The sequence below is a fragment of the Temnothorax americanus genome, unplaced genomic scaffold (genome assembly GCF_048541705.1).
Source record: "Temnothorax americanus isolate GAGA-0224 unplaced genomic scaffold, ASM4854170v1 Scaffold28, whole genome shotgun sequence".
In the NCBI taxonomy this organism is placed as follows: domain Eukaryota; kingdom Metazoa; phylum Arthropoda; class Insecta; order Hymenoptera; family Formicidae; genus Temnothorax; species Temnothorax americanus.
The window spans coordinates 1,741,572-1,761,463 of NW_027509421.1; the positions used below are offsets into that span (position 1 = coordinate 1,741,572).

General features: G+C 42.3%; 4 protein-coding genes across 8 annotated transcripts in view; 1 reads left to right on the forward strand and 3 right to left on the reverse strand.

Annotated features, from left to right (window-relative positions):
* Nucleotides 1–1,349: 1,349 nt before the first annotated feature.
* Nucleotides 1,350–2,670, reverse strand: LOC143899669 (uncharacterized). Its single transcript, XM_077410112.1, has 2 exons — nucleotides 2,261–2,670; nucleotides 1,350–1,979 (listed from the first exon to the last, which is right to left on the reverse strand). The coding sequence occupies exons 1-2, from the start codon at nucleotides 2,668–2,670 to the stop codon at nucleotides 1,733–1,735; spliced, it is 657 nt and encodes a 218-aa protein (XP_077266238.1). The 3' UTR covers nucleotides 1,350–1,732.
* LOC143899668 (uncharacterized) lies at nucleotides 2,378–6,600 on the reverse strand. Its single transcript, XM_077410111.1, has one exon. The coding sequence runs from the start codon at nucleotides 6,300–6,302 to the stop codon at nucleotides 4,599–4,601; it is 1,704 nt and encodes a 567-aa protein (XP_077266237.1). The 5' UTR covers nucleotides 6,303–6,600; the 3' UTR covers nucleotides 2,378–4,598.
* A 468-nt stretch (nucleotides 6,601–7,068) lies between these two features.
* The window catches only part of LOC143899574 (uncharacterized), a 31,338-nt gene continuing 18,514 nt past the window's right edge, over nucleotides 7,069–19,892 (forward strand). The window contains exons 1-2 of one of the 5 annotated variants that reach the window (XM_077409936.1): nucleotides 7,413–7,430; nucleotides 17,879–18,117. Coding sequence is in view for 1 of the 5 variants with exons in the window: in XM_077409932.1 (XP_077266058.1) it covers nucleotides 7,322–7,430 (109 nt within the window). In the remaining 4 variants the exon portion in view is untranslated. Of the gene's footprint in view, nucleotides 7,431–17,166; nucleotides 18,118–19,892 lie in introns of those variants that run through there. The other 4 variants (XM_077409935.1, XM_077409932.1, XM_077409937.1 and 1 more) reach the window with 4 other exon arrangements.
* LOC143899661 (uncharacterized) lies at nucleotides 8,965–11,183 on the reverse strand. Its single transcript, XM_077410090.1, has 3 exons — nucleotides 10,881–11,183; nucleotides 10,374–10,549; nucleotides 8,965–9,263 (listed from the first exon to the last, which is right to left on the reverse strand). Exons 1-3 carry the CDS (start codon nucleotides 10,945–10,947, stop codon nucleotides 8,994–8,996), a joined length of 513 nt encoding a protein of 170 aa, XP_077266216.1. The 5' UTR covers nucleotides 10,948–11,183; the 3' UTR covers nucleotides 8,965–8,993.

A 19,892-nucleotide genomic window follows, 5' to 3' on the forward strand; every position in this document is an offset into this window, starting at 1 on the left:
CAAGTTCCTCTATATTTCCCCCGAGCAGCGCGCGCACGCTCATCGCGCGCCTTTGTCACCGTCTCATCGATGATCCGCGCGGTGCCAACACCCGCCGAAGGACGTCGGATCCGCCTCGAGACAGCTGCGTTTCTAGCATCAAAAGGCACTTATCTAAGGTACTTGTCGCATTTTTTTCCCTTTCCTCGAGCCTCTCCCGCCCGGAGAGGGTCTCCCACGTGGAGACGTGCCGGCCGCGTATCGCTCAAGGATCCACGACACCTGCGAAAAAAAATGGGAGAAGTCGCCCTTCGGGCGACGGTGTTTGCGACGCAATCGGAAGACGGGTAGTGGTATCAAGTGAACGGGAGACGGCGGAATGAAAGGGCGGCTGTGTGTGACGTGTGACACACCCGCGCGCGTACCGGAATTCGAGCGAACTCCCCGACCCACCCCTTCCGCGCGCGCAAGTAACCGGAAACTACCCGGCAACGGAGATACAACGCGTGACGTGCGCGGCTTTGTTCGCTTTACGAGCGTTTCTTTCCTTCGTTTTTTTTTTTTTTTTTTTTTTACGCGGCCTGATTAATCTCGTTCTGCGACTAATCGCGTGACACGGCGACCAATCGAGACGAACGTGACGGCGGAAACGAGCCCGAGTTTTCCCTCCGCGATAAATCGCACTGACAGCCTTAACCGATTCTTAATGGTGATCCCTGTTTCCATCTTGTCGGCGGTCCAATTAAGATATACACGGTGCCCCAGAAGAGAGATACGCTTAATCTTGATCACGCGTTTCCGAGATCAAAATCTCGGGGTTTTTTTTCTCGGAAAGAATTTCAGGGTGATTATTCGTCGCGGCCTATTAATGTCCAAAACGATATTGAGCGTTTTGATACTTCGTTTCCTGTCATTTCTTTTCCTCGCCGGAAATGCGACTCAATTTCACGCAGCTTGAGAACCGTCCGCGTATAGCGCGGCTTTTAGTCGAAGAAAAATTGGTATGTGGCATTGGTCGGCAAGAGAGCAGTCGTTAAAATAATAGTGGCGGTACACCCCGTGGATGAAGTAACAAAATTTAATTAATCGAGGTTAACGCCGATCGGCATCGCTGCAACCGGTCCTAACCGCCCATCATATTACTCTGCAAGATAACCGCTGTCGTTAGCACGACCAGATAAATATATTGTCGCTGAATATTGTCAGGTAACCTCGGGCGTAACCACATTTTCGCGCTCCATTTTTATCTAATCGATACGGGAGTCTCGTTACTTTCCCTATGTCGCGCGCATTAATTACAAATAATGGTTTTTCGCACTGTCGCTTGTTCGACCATTTTAATAAATAGGATAAGCCATAAGGAGTAGATTAATAAGGCAATAACATGTACGGAGAGAACCGGTTGCATCGTTTATGTAACGTAACTGTGTGAATAATGCACCCGTGTAATCGCATGTTGTGTGCGAGGTAAACATTGGAGAGAATAAGGCTCAGATTCCAATATATGGCAGATTAATGGCAGGCAAGTATTTATATAACGTTCTATAAAGAGCACAACCGCGTTCTATAAAGAGCACATACTCCTGCTATAAAAATCGAATTAATTTGATTTTAAATATTTAAAGAAGCTCACACACGTCTGGCGCGATTGTATCTTGTATCTAAATTGTATCGCGTTATATATTAATCAGATTTATGTAAGTCGCGTCGCTTCTCTTCTTTACGTAGATCGAGCAGATTTAACCATGCAAAATTATGGAGTCTCATTCATGCGGTTACAGCCGCACAAGTCAGAATCGGAGCTCGAGTCGTTGCTACCGCTGGCTTCAACGTTGGTCGTTCGAAATACTTCCCGTCGAAGATCGTCCGTTATGTCCGATCGTTCATCGGCGGACGACAAGTAATCCAAAAGTTCAGCAACAATTTCACGACGTGGCCTGTTGAAAAATGTACCTACAACCTCGGGAATATCGATGAGCGGCTGCTTCGATAGGACGTGCCTGCGAGAGCGATTTTAATGACGCATCATTAATCTCGAACGACGTTCTTGTCGCGTATTAAATATTATAATTGGCGTTTCGCGCTTTTTATAAAATTATTATTCAAAGAAAGGCACAGATTAAATATAAATCTCCATACAGTGACATGTATAGGTAAACAACAGTAATAAAACGTAAGTATAACGAAGTAATTATAATAAAATTAAGTATAAATTTAAACAAAGAGAGAGAGAGAGACATTTTTTTAAAGCAATTATAAATTATTAGACACTTGCGAGTACCTCAGTAAAATACCGATAAAGCCTCTAATTTCCGGATGTGATTTAAGATAAATTTCGTTTTCCTTTCGAGTGTTCATTTTCATTTCGTTCAAAGCTTGTTTCTGATCTCTCGTTAGTGCGCCCACATCGTAATTTTGCATGCCGTGCGGCGGATCCGCGGGATGAAAAGCGTTTCGGGCTTTAAAAGGCTGGTCGGACATAATGAACACCGAAATATCTCTTGACAAGGGAGTTCGCGCTAACGAAGCGTGCTTGTCGCACGTAATATCTCCACGTATGTCAAATTTCAAATTATTACTTCGTATATAATATTTTTTGTATTTATTCATGCGCAAATCGCGCGCAGACACGACGCGACAAGATCCGTAAAATACAGGAGGTAACTTGACCGACAAAAAAATTTGACGCATATAAATTAGCTTTTGTTTTAACGCGAAATAACATACACGGATCTGCACACACCACACACACACACACACACACACGCGCGCGCGCGCGCGATGCAACGGCACGGCATAAATATTGATGCAATCTATGACAGCGATACCTATTGCAGGCGATGTGACTCACGTCACGTCCATGTATATACTTGTGAAGATTAGCTAACTATACATGTATATAAGCCTTTCTAGTTAACAGCTTTGTGTGGAAAACCCAAGATGAACAGCTATGTACACACGGTTAAAAAATACGTACGAAATGTTAACAATAGAGATAAAAATAAAAATCGACCTCAGCAAGATAATATTTGAATATGTGCAATTAAAATAATTACTAGTAATAAATCGATAATAATGTCTCGCATACAGAGGTATATCATACGAGGTGTATCATATTTTTTCCTTTCTTATATGCTCGTGAGAGGACGTATGTACATGGATAAAACATTATCAGTTCAAACGTACGTTTTAATTGTGTCTATAAATTGTTCACATTTTGTTTGTGAATGTTGATCATGGATATGTTTTCGTCCTGATAGATTTTTCCGAGTTTGCGTTAAATATTTTTCTACATTTTTGCATATAAATTTATTTCCAGATCGTGCTCTTGCATTCTAAAATAATAGAGCAGTGTGCTCGAATAGTATATTCTCGCGAAAAATATGCATTTGTCGTATTTATAACAATGTATTGCAAGTTAGTATATACAAGTCATATTTATATCAAACCGCTATATTTAATTATCGACTACCGAATCGCACGAGCTAGTTCTTATATTAATCTTTTTATCTCTCCTATATGTATATATATTACACGCTATCTATTACGCGCGCGCGATACAATAATATCTATCCTTTATCACATTCTCAGAAATGTCTGATCCCGGTATCGTAGTTGATTTAAGAGAACTATTATGATTCTCTTTTTCTTTGTTTTTTATCATGTCGTACCGCGGACGAGGACATTAAATCAATATGTCTTTAATAAATAACGGCCCGTGGGTCGTTATCGATTCCACCTGATCGTTATTGCGCCATCGAGAGGATCGTGATTCAAGATAATTTCTTCCAGCAAGTCCCATTTGCTGTTAATTGGCTTGTTTATTCTCCCATATTTGACTAGATATTGGAATTTCTATAATACACGCGATATTCGCACGAGAATCTCGTTATCTACCTAATACTGGGTAGGAAATAAAGAATATATCTCTCGTACATATTTTCGAGTTATATTTCAACCCGTTAGCATAGAGGGGCTTTCCCTCGAGGAGAGAGAATCACGTTCTTATTGCGTCTTTCCGAGGTGCGGAAGATCGCGTCCGTAAAAAGCGCCCGCTTGATGTATCGCTCGCGTTGTACACTAACAGGTTAATATTCTACAGTCTACACGTTGTAAAAACGGGAAAAAAATAATACGAGCGGGGGCGAGTGATGGGGCGCGTCGCGCGAATACGGTAATTAAAATGCCCCGGCAGGAAACGACGTCGCGCTCCGACTCCTTTATTATCCTGCCGCGCAACGATGACGACGACGACGCGACGCCGCGAACCCGAGTTTTTCTGCGACTCATCGCTCAGATTTTTTTTCTGTTTCTTCTTTTCCTCGAGAACCGGAGGTTTTCCGTGGATTGCGCAAGAAAATAATGTGAATGCCCGTGAGCGCGCAGTTGGCGTGAACATAATGACGAGCAAGGAGGAACTGTTGTCGCCGCGAAATTACGTAACCTTGTACATGGTAATCTTAGGGAAGGAGCATCCCGCGGTTTTGCACGCTGCGGTTGCAACTGATAAGAACTTGATCCGTCGCGTCACACGCATATTTTTTTTCGGCGGTCGAAAAATAAAGTCGTTGATTCTAGAATGCGCACATTGCGCACAGTCATCGGACATCGGATCCGTTTTACGAGATGGTCGCGACTCCGGTCTCCGGTTTCTTCTTGACGCACCGCAACTTGTTCGCGAGCTTACGCCGTAGTTTCCTGTGAGTAGCGAGCATCAGGAGCCACAGAATCGGCCATATCAGCCGGCATATCTTCATCACCACGAGCTTGTTCATGCAGGCGAAGAGCAGGCCGAAGAACCACGGCGCGCCCATCAGCAGGTACAGCTGCAAGAAGAGGAAATACTTCTTCCTGAGGGCGTTGGTGTGATTCCTCGTCGCTATCTCCGTGCTCCGTCGTATCCGTATGATCTTGTACGTGGTGAACACGAACAGCACATTGTTCCAGAAGAGCGTTAGCAGCGGAATGCCGAAGAAGTATATGTTCACCACGTAGTTCGGCCCGTCGTGGTAGCGGCGGTAATTCGGCTTGAGCGGCAAGTCCACCGGGATGCCGGGGCAAAATTCCAGGATGACGGCGACGACGGCGGGTAGGAAGGCGCAGCCCCACGCGAAAACGCCGTACAGCAGCAGCCGCCTGTTCTCCTTCTGACTCGTCTGCTGACCGGATCCCGTCATCCAGCGGAATCGCGTGATGGACAGGGCCATGTCGAGGCAGATCACGTTCAGCCAGAACACCGTGGCGTTCGTGAAGTACTGCATCAGTATCCACAGGAGCGTCTCGGAGTCGTCGCTTATCGGGACGTCGCACAAGTTGCAGTAGGCGAGAAGCGTCAGCAGGCACCCCTGTAACAGCAGGCAAACGTTGTGGCGGAGCACCGCGCGATTGTAGATGCTTCTGCCGAGTTCCGGAACGGATAGGTACACCACGACGACGATGGTGGACAGGACGACGTGGGCCACGTTGGTGTCCATGTAGGTCTGCGCGCCCCAGAAGAACACTGATCTCAGATCGTCACAGTGACGAACGACTTCCATCTCGTCATCCTGCGACGATACGTTCGCCACGCTGACGGTGGTAATGGTAGTAATAGTCGTCACGGTGATGATTGTCGTCGTCGTTGTCGTCGTCGACGTAGTTTTCATTATCACTCTCGTTTTCGTCGAGTTCTCTCTGTCCGGAGTCACTCCCGAAGAACTGGCCTTCGCGCACTTGATCAGCACCGTCGTACCGTTGATCATATTCTCGACGCAGTAGTCCTTCGATCCGTGAAAGATGGAAGAGATAGGCGGATGGTCGCGCGGACGATACCTCGAACCGGCGTCATCCTCCTCCTCGTCGTCGCGGCAGCTCAAACCCTGCACGCCGGATGCGATCACCGTGGTGATCCTCCGCAAATGTTGGAACGAGATCGTTCGCCAGGCCAGATCGTACGTGGTGTAGTTGAGCTTGTCCGGCACCGCGTGGACGCACTCGAGGTCCTCGTTGAACGCGTAACCGGCGACGCAGCATTTCTTCGGCGCGACCGGCTGGTGCGCCGCGACCTTCGTTGTCGTCGGATGGGCCGCGATCGAGACGAGGCGTAGCAGGAAAATCACAGCGAGTGGTGGCGCGTGCATGCTGGCACATATGCGATGCCTCGCCTCCTCGCACTGACCGACCGTGTCCAGACTGCGAACGATCGCCCGCGGACGTGTCTTCTCGACGTTTGACAAGTCGGAAACAATCCGGGGACCGGTGTCTCGCCAGCGCACTACTATACCGCACAAAACGCCGCCGTATTTTTTTTCCGTGTCTCTGGATGACGCAGCCACGCCAGCCATGCGAATGTTTATCGCGGTAGTAGACAGGCTCGAACACCGACACGTTGTCTTCGGCTGTGAGCCACGTGCGGTCAATTTTCGCAACTGACCATTATAACAAAACCGATGAATCTTACGGAAACGAGAGTTTGGAAATTTTGCCAATCGACGCGTTGCGTGATGCTTTTTCTTAAAAGCAACTGATGGAGACAGGAAGGAAAGCCACGTGTTGCTGAACTCTTTGAAATTTATTGAACATTTAATTAAATAATATTTCTTTTTTTTATAATAAGATATTTCCTTTCATGTAAAGGCATTATTAATCCATCCAATTAATATATTTAGTATATCAGTTTTCATGTAAATTCATCAGATTTTTAAAATTTATTGGATTTCAGAAGATTTAAAATCTAATAAAATGCATGAAAACTTAGTCAATAATGACTTTACACAGGCTTTATTACCTATTTTTAATGAAAATCATAAATAAATCACAAAGATATTTTAAAGGAATAGACAGTTTAAAAAGGACCGATAAAAACCTAATAAAATCAGAAATAAATCACAAAGATATTTTAATGAACATAGTTTAAAAAGGACTACATATCCGGGTGTCTAGATTGACCTGAAATCAATATTGTTATTCAAATCACAACGTCAATCAGGCATGGCATAATTGTTTACTTGGTCGCATCATGGAACTTTCTGCTGCGAGCTGCGTATGCGAAGTGCGAAATATTCGCAACGTAGTACGGCGGGGAACGCGTGCATGGTAGGGTCGGGCGCTGTCGATTTTACGACCAATTAATCGCGAGACACAAAGAGAGATTTTTCGTATATTTATGTGACACGGCCGTGTGCATCTGCCTCGAACGCGCATCAGTCATGTCGACGTGTGCGTGCCGATTGTGCAAAGAGTTTTCTCCTGCTGTCGTGCGTTTCTCAGTATTCGTCCGGGGAAGCGTGTCGACGTGCGGAAAGCGCTCCAACGCAGAGTGCGATTGTTGCGGGCAATAAATCCCCAGCTTGATCTTTCGCGGATGAGGCGAAGATACAAGCGCGGAATAGCGAAGAACACCGCGGATGAAGGTGAACGCCGTCGCCGCGGCGCCGTCGCCGTCGTAGAAGGGGGACAAGGACGAGGAAAAGGTAAGATGATACAACTGGAGTAGTGCGTCAGCGACGAATATGACTGAATATGACTACTCTGTTAATGGTGGTGGTATATAGTGGTAGCAGCAAAGAGACCGTCGACTTCTCGCGCTCCTTTCGAGAGAGAGTTGCAAATCGCGAGACTGAGCTTTACGAAAATAACCGGTTCGAGCGAGAGCGAAGTTACCGCTAATCAGACATGAGACATGAGATTAGGTTAGGGTTAGGTTAGGTTTATGCAGTTATCGTATATCTGCGCGTGAAAATTTTGATTGATTATCGCTCAGATCGTTGCATGGAACTGGCTCAGACGTTTTTTAAAATATAATTTTTTAATATAACACATTTATCTGAGAAATAGAAAAATATAAATAGATATTATAAATAATTTCTATATTATTATAAATTTCTATATTAATATAAATTTCTATAATATATTATAAATATAGAAATATAAAAATATATTTTAAAATAATTCGCGTTGAACTACTCTTTTAGCCGGTGGTTAATTATTTTGTTTTGTGTTATATAAAAATATTTATATGCAACTGATAATTGATATAGCGATCAATAACTGATGGCCCATCCGTCGGCTAGGTTGCACAGATATTATTTACTCCGAAAATTATTTCTTTTTTTTAGTAACCACATCCATCTGTTTCTTTTATATAATTTCGTTTTTTTTTTTTTTTACATTGTTTTCTTATTTAAGAAATTAGAAAAAAAGAATTATATATTCGTATTTTTACGTCTTGCTTACACGCGGTCGATATTACCGCAACCCCATCAGCTTCAACATAGAGTATCGATGCTAGATGACGCCATTTTCTCAAACGACACGCGGTCGGTAAATTTAAATGAGGTTGTTCTCCATTTTGTTCCAGGTTCTCCACAGTGGTAGATTTGAATTTAATTTAATCTCGCACTGCAAATAAAATTGCAGTTTGGTTGACTAAAGATGAGAGAAATCAAGTTATTTACCCCGTATTTGAGACCGATGCAAAACAATTGTAAAAAAGCGACGCAGAATAATTAATAATTTTTCTCGCGAATCAATCTTCTCTCGCTCTATAAACATTGTTTCGATTTATTGTTAGACAACCAACTACAGCCGCATTAGAAGAATAATTAATTTATTAATTAGAAAACAATTAATAAAAATTAATACATTAAGAGCTAAACGATTTTGGGATTTATCAGCTCAAAAAACTCGGGAGTGCGTTATAACGTTCCGCCGATCGCGATTGATATACTGCTGGCATTTTGACTTGCAGCGAACAAATTTAACGCGCCATGAATAAAAACGCTTTTAAAAAGACATTGTCATTTTGACATTTTAAAATATGTAAATAAACTTTTTTGAAAAAGGAGATTTTACACCATTAATAAATACAATCCACGTTATACACACAATAATATTAAGCGTAGTTTTCCGCGTCACGTCGACGAGGCGTTAAATTTCTATGTATATAACGGGGAGATATACAGGCAAATGAGGCAAATCGGAGCGCCGCGGCTGTCGAGGGGCATGTATTGTGATTAGAGGCTTTATTGACACTGTCAGGACGGGTACATGATAACGGTCAATATCGCTTGGAGCGCGAGGGCCAGCAGGAGGTCGATTTCTTTGATCGTTAGGTCGTTGGCGGTGCCGTTACCGTTGTTGCATAGATTAGTCTCGCAACAGGCGGTGCAGGCGTAGAGCTTGGTGCGCTCGCCGATCACGATGCACCCGGGCTCGCATTTGTTCGTGCAGTTTCTCTCGAGGGACCACGTCTTCGGGCTGGAGGTCGAGTTCTCGGTGCTGGTGGTGTAGGAGAATCGCTTCACCTGCAACGCGCGCGCACTCGTCACATCGGTTTTTTTTTCCCCCCAATTTTATTAGGCGTGTGCAGTTTTGCCGAGCGTCCTTCTGTTTGGACTCTCAGCACGTGAGATCTGTGCGCAAGAGAAAAATTAGACGAGAGACATTCATAATTACGTTTAAAAAGAAAGCTATTTGTTTTATCATTGTATAAATTAGCCGTCCGGCCTCTGGTTGAGCGATTTTATGCCATTATAAGAGCTTTCACGCGGCGATGTTTCCGCGTAGAAAAATTCACGGATTTTCATGCGAGGATCTGTTTCATATAAAGGAAAGCCGATAGCTCGTATCCTGCATACTTTGTGGATTTGTATATTTTGTAGATATATGCGATTGAGCCTTTTCTACAAAAAAAAAAAAAATATTGCGAAAATATGGTGGTTGTTACGTTTTTAACGCATATATATGAATAACGTATACGCGAGAGGGTATTAATAGATGGAAAGGATTATTCATGTTTTTTTTCTCTCCCGACTGATTAATATTAAGTATACTTAATATTTTAAACACACATTTCTGTTAAAAATAAAAATTTACAGGGATAGTATTACGGTATTGTCCTATATTATTCAGCGTGCTTTCTGCTACGTTAGAGAAATCGGAGGAAATTGTGGATGAAATCCTCTCTAAAATATATCACCTGACATTTCGACGATTGCTGATGGTAGCTGGTAAATAGACAGCCGCGATTCGCAGATCTCACGCGCGTATAATAATTTAACCGCATGGATAGACGCTCGCTCGTGAACGCGATACGTGTGTGTGGGTTCAATTAGATATTAATTTGCTCAGATAAACAAGTAACGTGGTTTAAATTGTCGTAACGAGTTAAACGCGCTCGCGCGAATTTGCCGCGAAACCGTTCGTTAAAATCGCACTTCCGCAAACTCGCAACGCAACTGGGAGAACTATTCCAATTTTCGTCTGAAAGCAGGTCAATCATATTCCCACGTAATATTGTATTCTGTACAAAATGTTGTGTGTGTGTGTGTGCAAAATTATGATACAAATTATGTAGGCGGATCGCGTGTTGTGTAAAATCGAAGGATATATACAAACCTAATGCTATATCTTACCATGCAGATTCTTTTGTCGTCCACGCATTTATGATTGTAGGTACTGGTATTGCCAGTATTGCCAGTGAGATCGATACATTTCTCACCGTCATTCATAGTGAAGCACCGATAACACCACAAGTCGTTGGCTCTTTCAGATGCCGCGTGGGTCCGATGCTCTTTTGACATTAGCTGACCTGTATTTCATAAACGTCCGTATTACACACACGCGCAATCGATATGAATTTATTATATTAAAAGTTACGGACTGCCATATTTGTCGTCCAATCAAATGTTCTTGCATTCCAAAAGCATTACGTGTAGAGATATGTATATTATATTGAGAAATGAAATTGGAAAGAAGGGATAAAAAAATGAGACAGATTATATCAAATAAATTTATCTGTTTTACGTAGATTTCTCTCGCTTTCAATTCGTCTCTTTTATTTTGCATCTGTAGATTATCAAGGATAAGATTATATTACTATAAAGATGAATTTATTGATTGTTTTATTATTCCGCACTTACCGCTTGTAAGGGCGATCAGTGTGACGAGCAGGAAGCACGTGATAGCGACGTCTGCGTTCGCGTTCATCTCGGAGGGGGCCTCGTCGCGAGACTAAACTAATCGCAACGACGCGACAATCCGAGAAGTGGGCGGCTCACATCTTCGCCACGATTGATGCCTTCGCGCGATACGCACGCGGGGCTTTCGCACGTGCGGCAGTCGCAAGACTCGCAAGGGATCCGGACGATGGTCCAGCGCCAGTGTACGGCAGCTGGTTCCGCCATGCTGCGTCGGCGTCGACGCCTGCGTCGACAGCTGCGTCGTCGGGCTTGCTCCAGAAACCTCGAAAGTCGAAAATCAATAATCGCGACCGGTGAAAGGATTTGTCTCCGCAGCCACGACCCGCTCGATGTCGAAAGCCGTTGCGTGCGCGATCGCCGCCGCGGTCGGGACGAACCTGAAACAACAACCTGAGACAAAGGGATGTTTGAACGCGTGTTTCCTCTCTCCTCGATCATCCGTCATCCGTATGGGGTGCGCGATCAATCTCGGGGGCGAACGCTGGGAAACGCAGTTCTGCCGCACCGACGATCCCGTAACCCTTCGCCGGGACTTAATTGCTCGGTGATGATTGTCGGCAACGGGAAGAATAATTCGTTTCGTTGCCAGCGTCATCAAATAAAAACGCAAACGATCGATAGAGGCCTTTGGAAGCCTGGAACTTGCGACGGAGCTTCCGGAACAACCCGGAACTCGATGCGCGCCGCGATATCACTTAATAATATCCAAGAGTCTTTTAATCTATTTTTCGCAAATATTTCTTAATCCAGAATTGATTTTTTTATTTATAAAATAGCGTGGACTGGAACAATAACAAGTTCTTTAATTAATTATTTTATTAAAATGTAAATTTGATGCTTTTATACGCTACGCAATTTTATATGCCATGCTCTGAATATTTAATTTATATGATACATAAAAGCATAGAATAAATATTCTACGTATAAGATGCAATATTCTTTTTAGCACACTTACGTCTTGAATTATTAGGAGTGCAGGCTAGTGACATCTAGCTTGGAAAGAAGCGATGTGGTAGAGCGTATGATAAGGCATTGTAGTCCGGTTTTAACCATATTATCTCGAGTGATTTTTTGTTGGACAGCATACATACATTTACGTAAAGCCGTTAGCTATATAGAGATATGATAATATAAATCTCTCTCACCCTTTTTATGCGAAGCTATTATGCTTGAAAATTTTATCCCTTATTTTACTTTATATATATATATATATATATATATATATATATATATATATATGATCGTACCTTAGAATCACCAGAAGCACTTTTCTCACGTGTTAGTAAGAATCATAAAGAGTCTCTTTATGACTTTTTCGCCATTTATAACCGCCGGCGACTTTCAATATTACAGAGGACTATTCTTCTTTCGGAATATTTTTGCGACGGTTCTCTTAAAAATGCGAGAGCCACCACTGGCGGTTCTAAACGTCAACGTCTCTATTTTTTAACTCCATTCGAACGATTAAATATAGGAAAACGGTTAGAGTTTGTGGGGAAGCGGATTTACCAAAGTTTATAGTGGATCCACATGTGTACCTGATGGGATTTCGCCACTTTAGTACGTCCGGGCAGTCGTGGTCATGCTGAATTGAACTCGCACACCGGACACTTAGCGTCGTGCACCGCGACGATCTAACAATCGAAACAATCTAACAATGCAAAGTTCTGATTGACCTAATGTTGTGCCCGTGTTACACAGTAACGAATACCCCCGTCGTTCAACGGTATTAAATAAAGTTACGGATTATCTGCGTACATTATTTCTTTTCTTTTTTCCTGAAACTTGTTTAGCTCCAGTTTCGATGTCGGCCATATCTTGTTTATCTTCGACGTAGATTGATCAACTTCGTTTATTGTGTTGCAAAATTACTTCTGGTGCGTCTTAATCGTTTATTACGTAACGGTAAGGAAAGGGTGTTTCGAACGGTATTGTAAGTAATTTGTATTGTATTTCCGAACAATAGAGTTTCCTGTTAATCTTCTTCATCAAATGATCCTTTCAGAGATTTTGTTTGTTATGCACGTTGTAATTTAAGTCTTTACATTTAACTGTACGTAACCAACAATGTATTAAAATTTTGAAAGCGATAAACAGTGAATAAACAATACGCTGAACTATTGCCCTTTCAAGTAGCAAATTAATACGGAATATTAATCCGCAAATTAAATTCTTCTTTATAGAGCTCTTTGTAAGCGTATAATATATGCTTTTGAAATACATGCTGATATATTTTTTATGCGATAATTCGACTCGTACGAGTGTTAATTATACGCGGCTATCAATATTTCAACACGTTTTTATCCATTATCACGTGTGAAAAGAAACAGAAGGAATTTGTTCTTTGAAATGTAACATTCAATAATTTCAGGACGGTATACTCACCACAGTCTATATTGCACCTGCATATTGCAGGGGTGAATACCCGCAGGGGAATCGATTTCAGGTTTCCCAGACAGCGACTGTTATGACTTTTACCGGCGAATGAACCTCTTTGCATTCAGTCGATGTTCGAGGAAACTAAAGGCAGAGCAAATACGAAATAACCCGCGATACGTCTGCTATAGAGTGGACGGAAACGATACTGGTCAAGATATGTATTTTTAGAACTAATTTTAGCGCGTTATTTTTCGCGACGTAACGTATTTCATTCTCTACATTTGAAAATTAACATAATATTAAATTTTCAATTCTACTCCCATATTACAATAATTTTAATTTTAATAATGATATTGGCAATTAGCTCCTGTTACCTTGGCATCTATTTGTAAATTTTCATTTTGATAAATCATCATTTCATATCATTAGCATTTTGATAAACGATATGAGTGAGATTATTTACACATTATTATATTGAATCGCGTATTCGCGATTACCTTCTTGGCGATATTTTTTTTCAGAAAACATTTTCAATTCAGCAAGAAGGCTTTTGTATGCTGGAACTCTCGTTCAAATATAAATATCATACATACAGATTGTAAAGATGTTCTTTTCAGAGTCAAATCACGGGGACACATGTGTAAGCCTGTGTCGAGTGGCGTAGGTACGTGACGCATCGACCGTACGTTCATGCGGCACGAGTATACGCGAATTGTAACCGTCATATTCCCGAAATACCAAATTTCGATATTTGCACAGAGGACGTCAACAACGGGTTTTTACATATACCGATGACACCTCCTCGTGTCGCATGCAGTCGACATAGACAAGCGCGGGAGCTTAATGTTACTGAATTTCGCGCGAGAAGATATAATCCGTCGATATAATCCTATCGATCCTCACCCCGTGCGCGAGATAAAAATGAAGCGCGAATAAAAATAACGAAATCTATCGGTCCGAAAGCAATATCTTGGGGTAGGTCAGCTCTTCGGGAATGACGCATCTGCGACGTCAGGTGAACGGTTCCGGTGAACAAAGCATTTCGCGGACGAGTTTTGATAGATATCGGAAAGAAAACTATCGCTGGGATATAAATTACTCAAGAGACCGGTAGCTTTTCCGACCAGCACTCACTCATCCCGTCGTTCGCGCGAGAACGTATACGCGTAAGAAACCTCTCGGTAGCGTCGCGACGTAGAAGAGAAATGTCGGGCAATAAGTTTCGTGGCTCTAATATCATTTTGCCGTCTCGCAGGGCGAATATAACTTTCGGATGACGAAAATTGTTTACGACGTGAATTTTGTACGCGTTTTATACTGTTACCCCAAGTAGCAAAGATGACGTCTAAAGACGTCATGAGGACGTTATTAAGACGTCATTTGACGTCTCTTTGCTACTTGGGACGTGCTAAATTGAGGGAAAATATTCCGGCGCCCACAAGCGCCACTCTAACGACATGTTTTGCATTCTTTAGAAAAATTGAGGGAGATCGGTAGCCATGATTTTGGAATGTTTAATATTAAATATGACAATTGAACTGTGAAATCTCTTGGACAAGGTCTCGTTACATATGTATATGAGGTTTTTGTTACTTTCTTGAAGCTTAATTTGTGACACGTATTAAGCCTAATTAAGCAACCCCGTAATTTCACTTTCAATGTAAGCAACGGAAGAAAACCTAATTCAATACGCGTGACCTTTCAAGCTTGACTTTTGCATAATATCGCGTATAGTGTGTTGCACATTAAGTGCCTCCTCGAGTGAAGCTGCCGGATAATCGTTGTCTCATATAATGCGCGTTAGAATTAATCGCGATGGAATGCAATAAATGATGCAACAGCTCGCGCGTAGTTATAAGGATTTCAAGTCTCATAATACGTTTAAGCCTCGCAAATCTACCTAGCACCATACCCCTTTTAAGCGTTCTATTTGCAGTTGGATTGCCTCTACTCGGCGGCGCAGCGATATGCCGTCGCCATTTAACAATCGCATAAAGTTTCGATTGCCTTTACACGCTGTATTGTCAGCGACAAATATCCCCCGTATATACACGGAATTTCGCCGCGCTGCGATGAAAGCACTCGGGTGGCTTTGAAGAGTTATATGTATAAATAAGTAGCGCATTTTCTTTACACTTTGTTCTGCCCGCCTTTGTCTCAATTACGACTGCTTTTCTATAATTTTGCGATTGATGCGAAAATCCATCGCCTTTATTATATGTGTCGCACGTTTTAGAAATTAGAAAAAAAAAGTAATAAATATTATTCCTGTCACGTACGATAGAGCTAGAATGATTAGCGTTAGAATTATTATTATTTTTCTCTTTCTTTTACTGGCTGTAAAATAATATATATATTTTCATGTTGTTTAGAGGTTCGCGCGATTGATATAAATCGTCGCGAGCATTCGTTCCGGTTCCGTAAATTTTCATCATTCGTGACGACCTTTGATCTGAAAATTTACTACCTCATCTTCCTCAGCTTCTCCGCGTGTGGTCGCACCTTGAAATTGCCGATAATACCTATATTCCGCGCCGGTAAAAAATGTAATGTGGTTCGGATTTTTATTTACGACCTTCGATTTCTGAAACGCTCGTTTTCTTCACGTTCTGTGCCACGTACGTTCTGCACCTCCGAGCCATCATTTTTCCTATTATAAGTCGACATGAAAAATGTCATCAAAATATCTGTCAAAACAGCTAGATATATAGAAAGATTTAAAGTGAACAGAAATAGGTATTTTATTTTATTTTTTATTATACTTGAAATCATTTGTAATCCTTCTAAACGATTCGGATAATAAGAGCTGATCCCTCGCCGAATGTAAAAGATCAAATTTTTTATTGTCATTTTTGTGACTGCTTTTTCATTCAGTTATATATAAGGCTTAAAATATATATTTGGATATTTTTTTGTCGGAGATATTTCTGTTAGAGAGAGTAAACTATATTCTAGGATTAACATCTGTTTAAAATAGATAAATAAATGTTTTAAATAATTGTTAAATTCTTACATAGGTAAAATTAAATTTCTTCAACGAATTATCTATTTATAATGAATTACATGTGTACCTGTTGTGGTTCGGCGATGATCTAATCTTACAAAGTATTGATTGAATCAACGGGATGCTCGAGTCGCAGTAATTAATGTGAGAGACGAGACGTTTATTTTTTAAATTTATTATTCTTGATATCGCTTTTTACGCGCGCGATAATAAATTTCCTCCACATAAGGCGATCATAAAACTTCTCTTCGCTCCGCTCCACGGTTATTTTTTCGTGCACTTTAACTCGAGCTTATTATCGTAACGTCTGGCAGAGGAGTGTCGCATTACAATATACACCATTACCAACCAGTAACACCGTTACAGCATCATCAGCTTGCTATGTAATAATGTAATGTGTACCGGGAAAACGCCGCGTTACCAGAACATCGTGTTACATAATGTAAAAGATGTCTCAGCGTGACGGTGCTCAACTCCTCCGAGTCGACTTTTTAACTTCAAGTAATTTACGTTCTAAAAATAAATCTGAAATAAGTTTGCGAGTTGGAAATTTTGTATCTCCGCATATTTAAAAACTTTCAGTTTAAGGCACGTGCATTTGTCGCTAGACTTTGACAGATGAGGTAACTCTTAAATGCGCAATTTTCCGTAGCATTCTGTGTGTTTTTCTAAATAAATAACTGCGCTTAAGAAATCCTAAAAGATAAATATTTAACAAATTCTTCTACTGATTTGAACCCTTTTAATCCTCTGAATCTTTTTTTAAACTCTTTTTTATCTTTGCAGATGTGTGTGTGTGTGTGTGTGTGTGTGTGTGTGTGCACGTTTTCAGTTGAAACTTCATAAAGGAGAGTACACGGAGCGTCGAAAAGTCTCTTTGCACTTATGGCGAAGCTACGCACTTAAGAGTCAACGCTGAAAAATCGGAAGCGTTGCCTCGACTCTCTATCCCGCTATACCGGGAATGTTCTCTTCGAGATGGCCTCGCCGCGTCAATTGCACAATCAATTTTCCTCCGAGGAACGTGGAGCACGGGTCGACTGGCTGACATCATTAAATTACGTGTCAGTGTGTTCATACCGAAGCAACACGTGAAACACGGTACCTTCGTCACCGTTGGCGCCTCCGCCGTCCGCCGTTTGCCACCCCCCCTGTGGGTGCGAGTCGAGCCACCCCTTCACCTCGTCCCCGGATCCAGTGGAATGTACTTAAACGACAGGAAGGTGCACGCGTCGATTGGTCGGGCGAACCCGGGTCGATGGTGAGAGGGGGCGCCGGGTCTTTCGCGAGGCTCGTATTATAGTGCCGCTCTGACCACCGTCGCGGCCGGGTTTACTCGTCGTCTCCCTTAACTTGGTAAGTTCGTCGCAATCGCTCGTAGAAAAAAAAAATCTATCGACACACGCGTACAACCACCACCGACTCCGGGATCATCGATCTCGCGATCCCGGGAGGGCGAGCTTCGGCTAAATCCCAGGGGGTCGAAACGATCGCGCGCGGAACGATCGCGATCGCGGAGGAGCGATGTGTAGTTAAGGGTGCCTGCCATACGTAGGTGCAACCGGGAGATCGCGGGGTCGTTACACCGAGGGAACCGATCGAACACCGCCGCGGAGCGTGTGCGTGTGCAAAGCAGCGAGGGATCGGCGAGGAGCGGCAGAGGCAGTGGCGGTATAGTACATCCGCGAGTGGTGTGCCAGAGCGAGTGGATCGCAGTCGGACCGTGAATGCGGCCGCGTTAACAAACCCCCGGGGATCAACATCGCCTCGCGGCCGACAATTCTACGGTATAAGGTATGAGATATTTCCCGTTTCGCTCGCACGCCGGCCCCACGTATCGCGTTTGCCGATCTCATCCCCCCGCTGTCGTCCCGTGGCTTTTGAATGTCCCGCGACGTCGCGCGGTACCGCGCGACTACTCTGCTTCTTCGCGAGACGTTTGAAACTTTATCGCCCAAGGGGTCGACATTACTTCCCCTAATTGGCTCGAGAGAGCGAGCCCGGGAGGATAATGATGGGCGACGGGATTTATACGGTACCTCCGTATCATACCTTCAGGGCAGAAACCCTTGAGATACATCGTCATAACTCATACACATCAGCTCCCGTTATTGGATTTGTATCGTGAAACTTGTATAAGTGGAGATCGATTATTCTGGGACTCGCCCTGGAGCGTCAATTACTTATGTGTTGGATCATGATTTTTTTTTTAATGCGATATTATTGTGGCGATCCGAGTGAAAAGGCACAAACGAATATACACATGTGGAAATAATTTTCCTTGGAATTTGTTATGAGCCTCCCCCACAGGTCCGTGTTCCTTATTATTTATGCAATAATTACTGACTATTAAATAGAATTGTTTATAATGTTTATATTGTTTCGCTCGTGAGTTTTGCCCGGCGTTAAACGGAGCACTTAAAATTCCATAGAAATTAAATGCGATGGATAGAATTTGTCAAGTGTTAGAGAAGCGAATTATATATATGAGTTTATTTAAATATAAACTCGGTTGACGGGACGGTTTATCGCTTCTGCATATTACTGTAGCAATTGTATAAACGCGTTTGGTTATTATAGGAAATTAGGGTGCGCGATGTTGCTCGCGTTGATAATCGCGAATAATCGATGTACATTACGAGGAATCATGCATACATTAAAAACAGATCGATGATATCAAAAGTATCGGTAAAAATTTTTTATTTTACTTTCTTATTCCATTCCGCGATTAGAAGGTTGATAAGCTATCTAGCAAAATATTTTCTTTCATAATCGTGGAATTTATCCCCATATTTATTTCGTACTTAAGAAAGAAAATACCTTGCTAAATAATTTATCAGTTGGATGATTTTCTTAAGAAACTTTTCTCTCCGAAAATATGACCGTCCTCCGAGAACGGTCTCTTTCAGCCGCAAACTTTTCATCGACAACGGCCAAATACAGGGATTATCGACGAATCGATAAAATCTTGACGGTCGGTCTAATTGACAATTACAAGCACCGGCAGGTTTATATAGCTGTGCATTCGCCAGCGAATAATTGCTCTCGGTAATTTCGGCCTTTTGCTGCTGTACCCTAAATGAATCGCGCTTCGTATATACCGTAGTTACAGTGTACAGAAACAGAACAGGTCAATGAGGAAAGAACGGTAGCCCTTCAAACTTCCCTCTTCTTCCCGAGACACTTGATCGATGCGCTCAAAATGCAGTTTTCATCAGCGACTTCGAATCTAAATTTAGATGGAAATCCAGTCAAGAAATAATCTCAGAATTGTGCGAGAAGGCAAGCAAATGATGCGAGAAGCAAAGTCAACAAGGACGTATATGCGGATTTATAAATAATCCTATTCAATTCGAATCTTTTTTCGCTTGATTTTAATGCAATTTTATTTAACATAGTATTTCTATACAATTTTCTACAATAAAATGGTGCACGCGAGCAGTGACAAAATGTGTTTTGAAAAATATAACGAATTATATATGTAGAATATAAAAATAAAAATAATATTTCAATAAAAATTGTTTTTGTGAATTTTGTTATTAGATGGCCGCATTTGAATATTTTCGTGA

Bases quoted from the DNA above. Each gene is read 5' to 3' on its own strand.
- LOC143899661 (XM_077410090.1), bottom strand. From the start codon at position 10,947: ATGAACGCGAACGCAGACGTCGCTATCACGTGCTTCCTGCTCGTCACA. The intron at 10,550-10,880 runs GTAAGTGCGGAA...TATGAAATACAG, and splicing joins ACTGATCGCCCTTACAAGCG to GTCAGCTAATGTCAAAAGAG. The intron at 9,264-10,373 runs GTAAGATATAGC...CGCGCGTTGCAG, and splicing joins ACGACAAAAGAATCTGCATG to GTGAAGCGATTCTCCTACAC.
- LOC143899669 (XM_077410112.1), bottom strand. From the start codon at position 2,670: ATGCGTCAAATTTTTTTGTCGGTCAAGTTACCTCCTGTATTTTACGGA. The intron at 1,980-2,260 runs GTACTCGCAAGT...TCGCTCTCGCAG, and splicing joins TTTATCGGTATTTTACTGAG to GCACGTCCTATCGAAGCAGC.
- LOC143899668 (XM_077410111.1), bottom strand. From the start codon at position 6,302: ATGGCTGGCGTGGCTGCGTCATCCAGAGACACGGAAAAAAAATACGGC.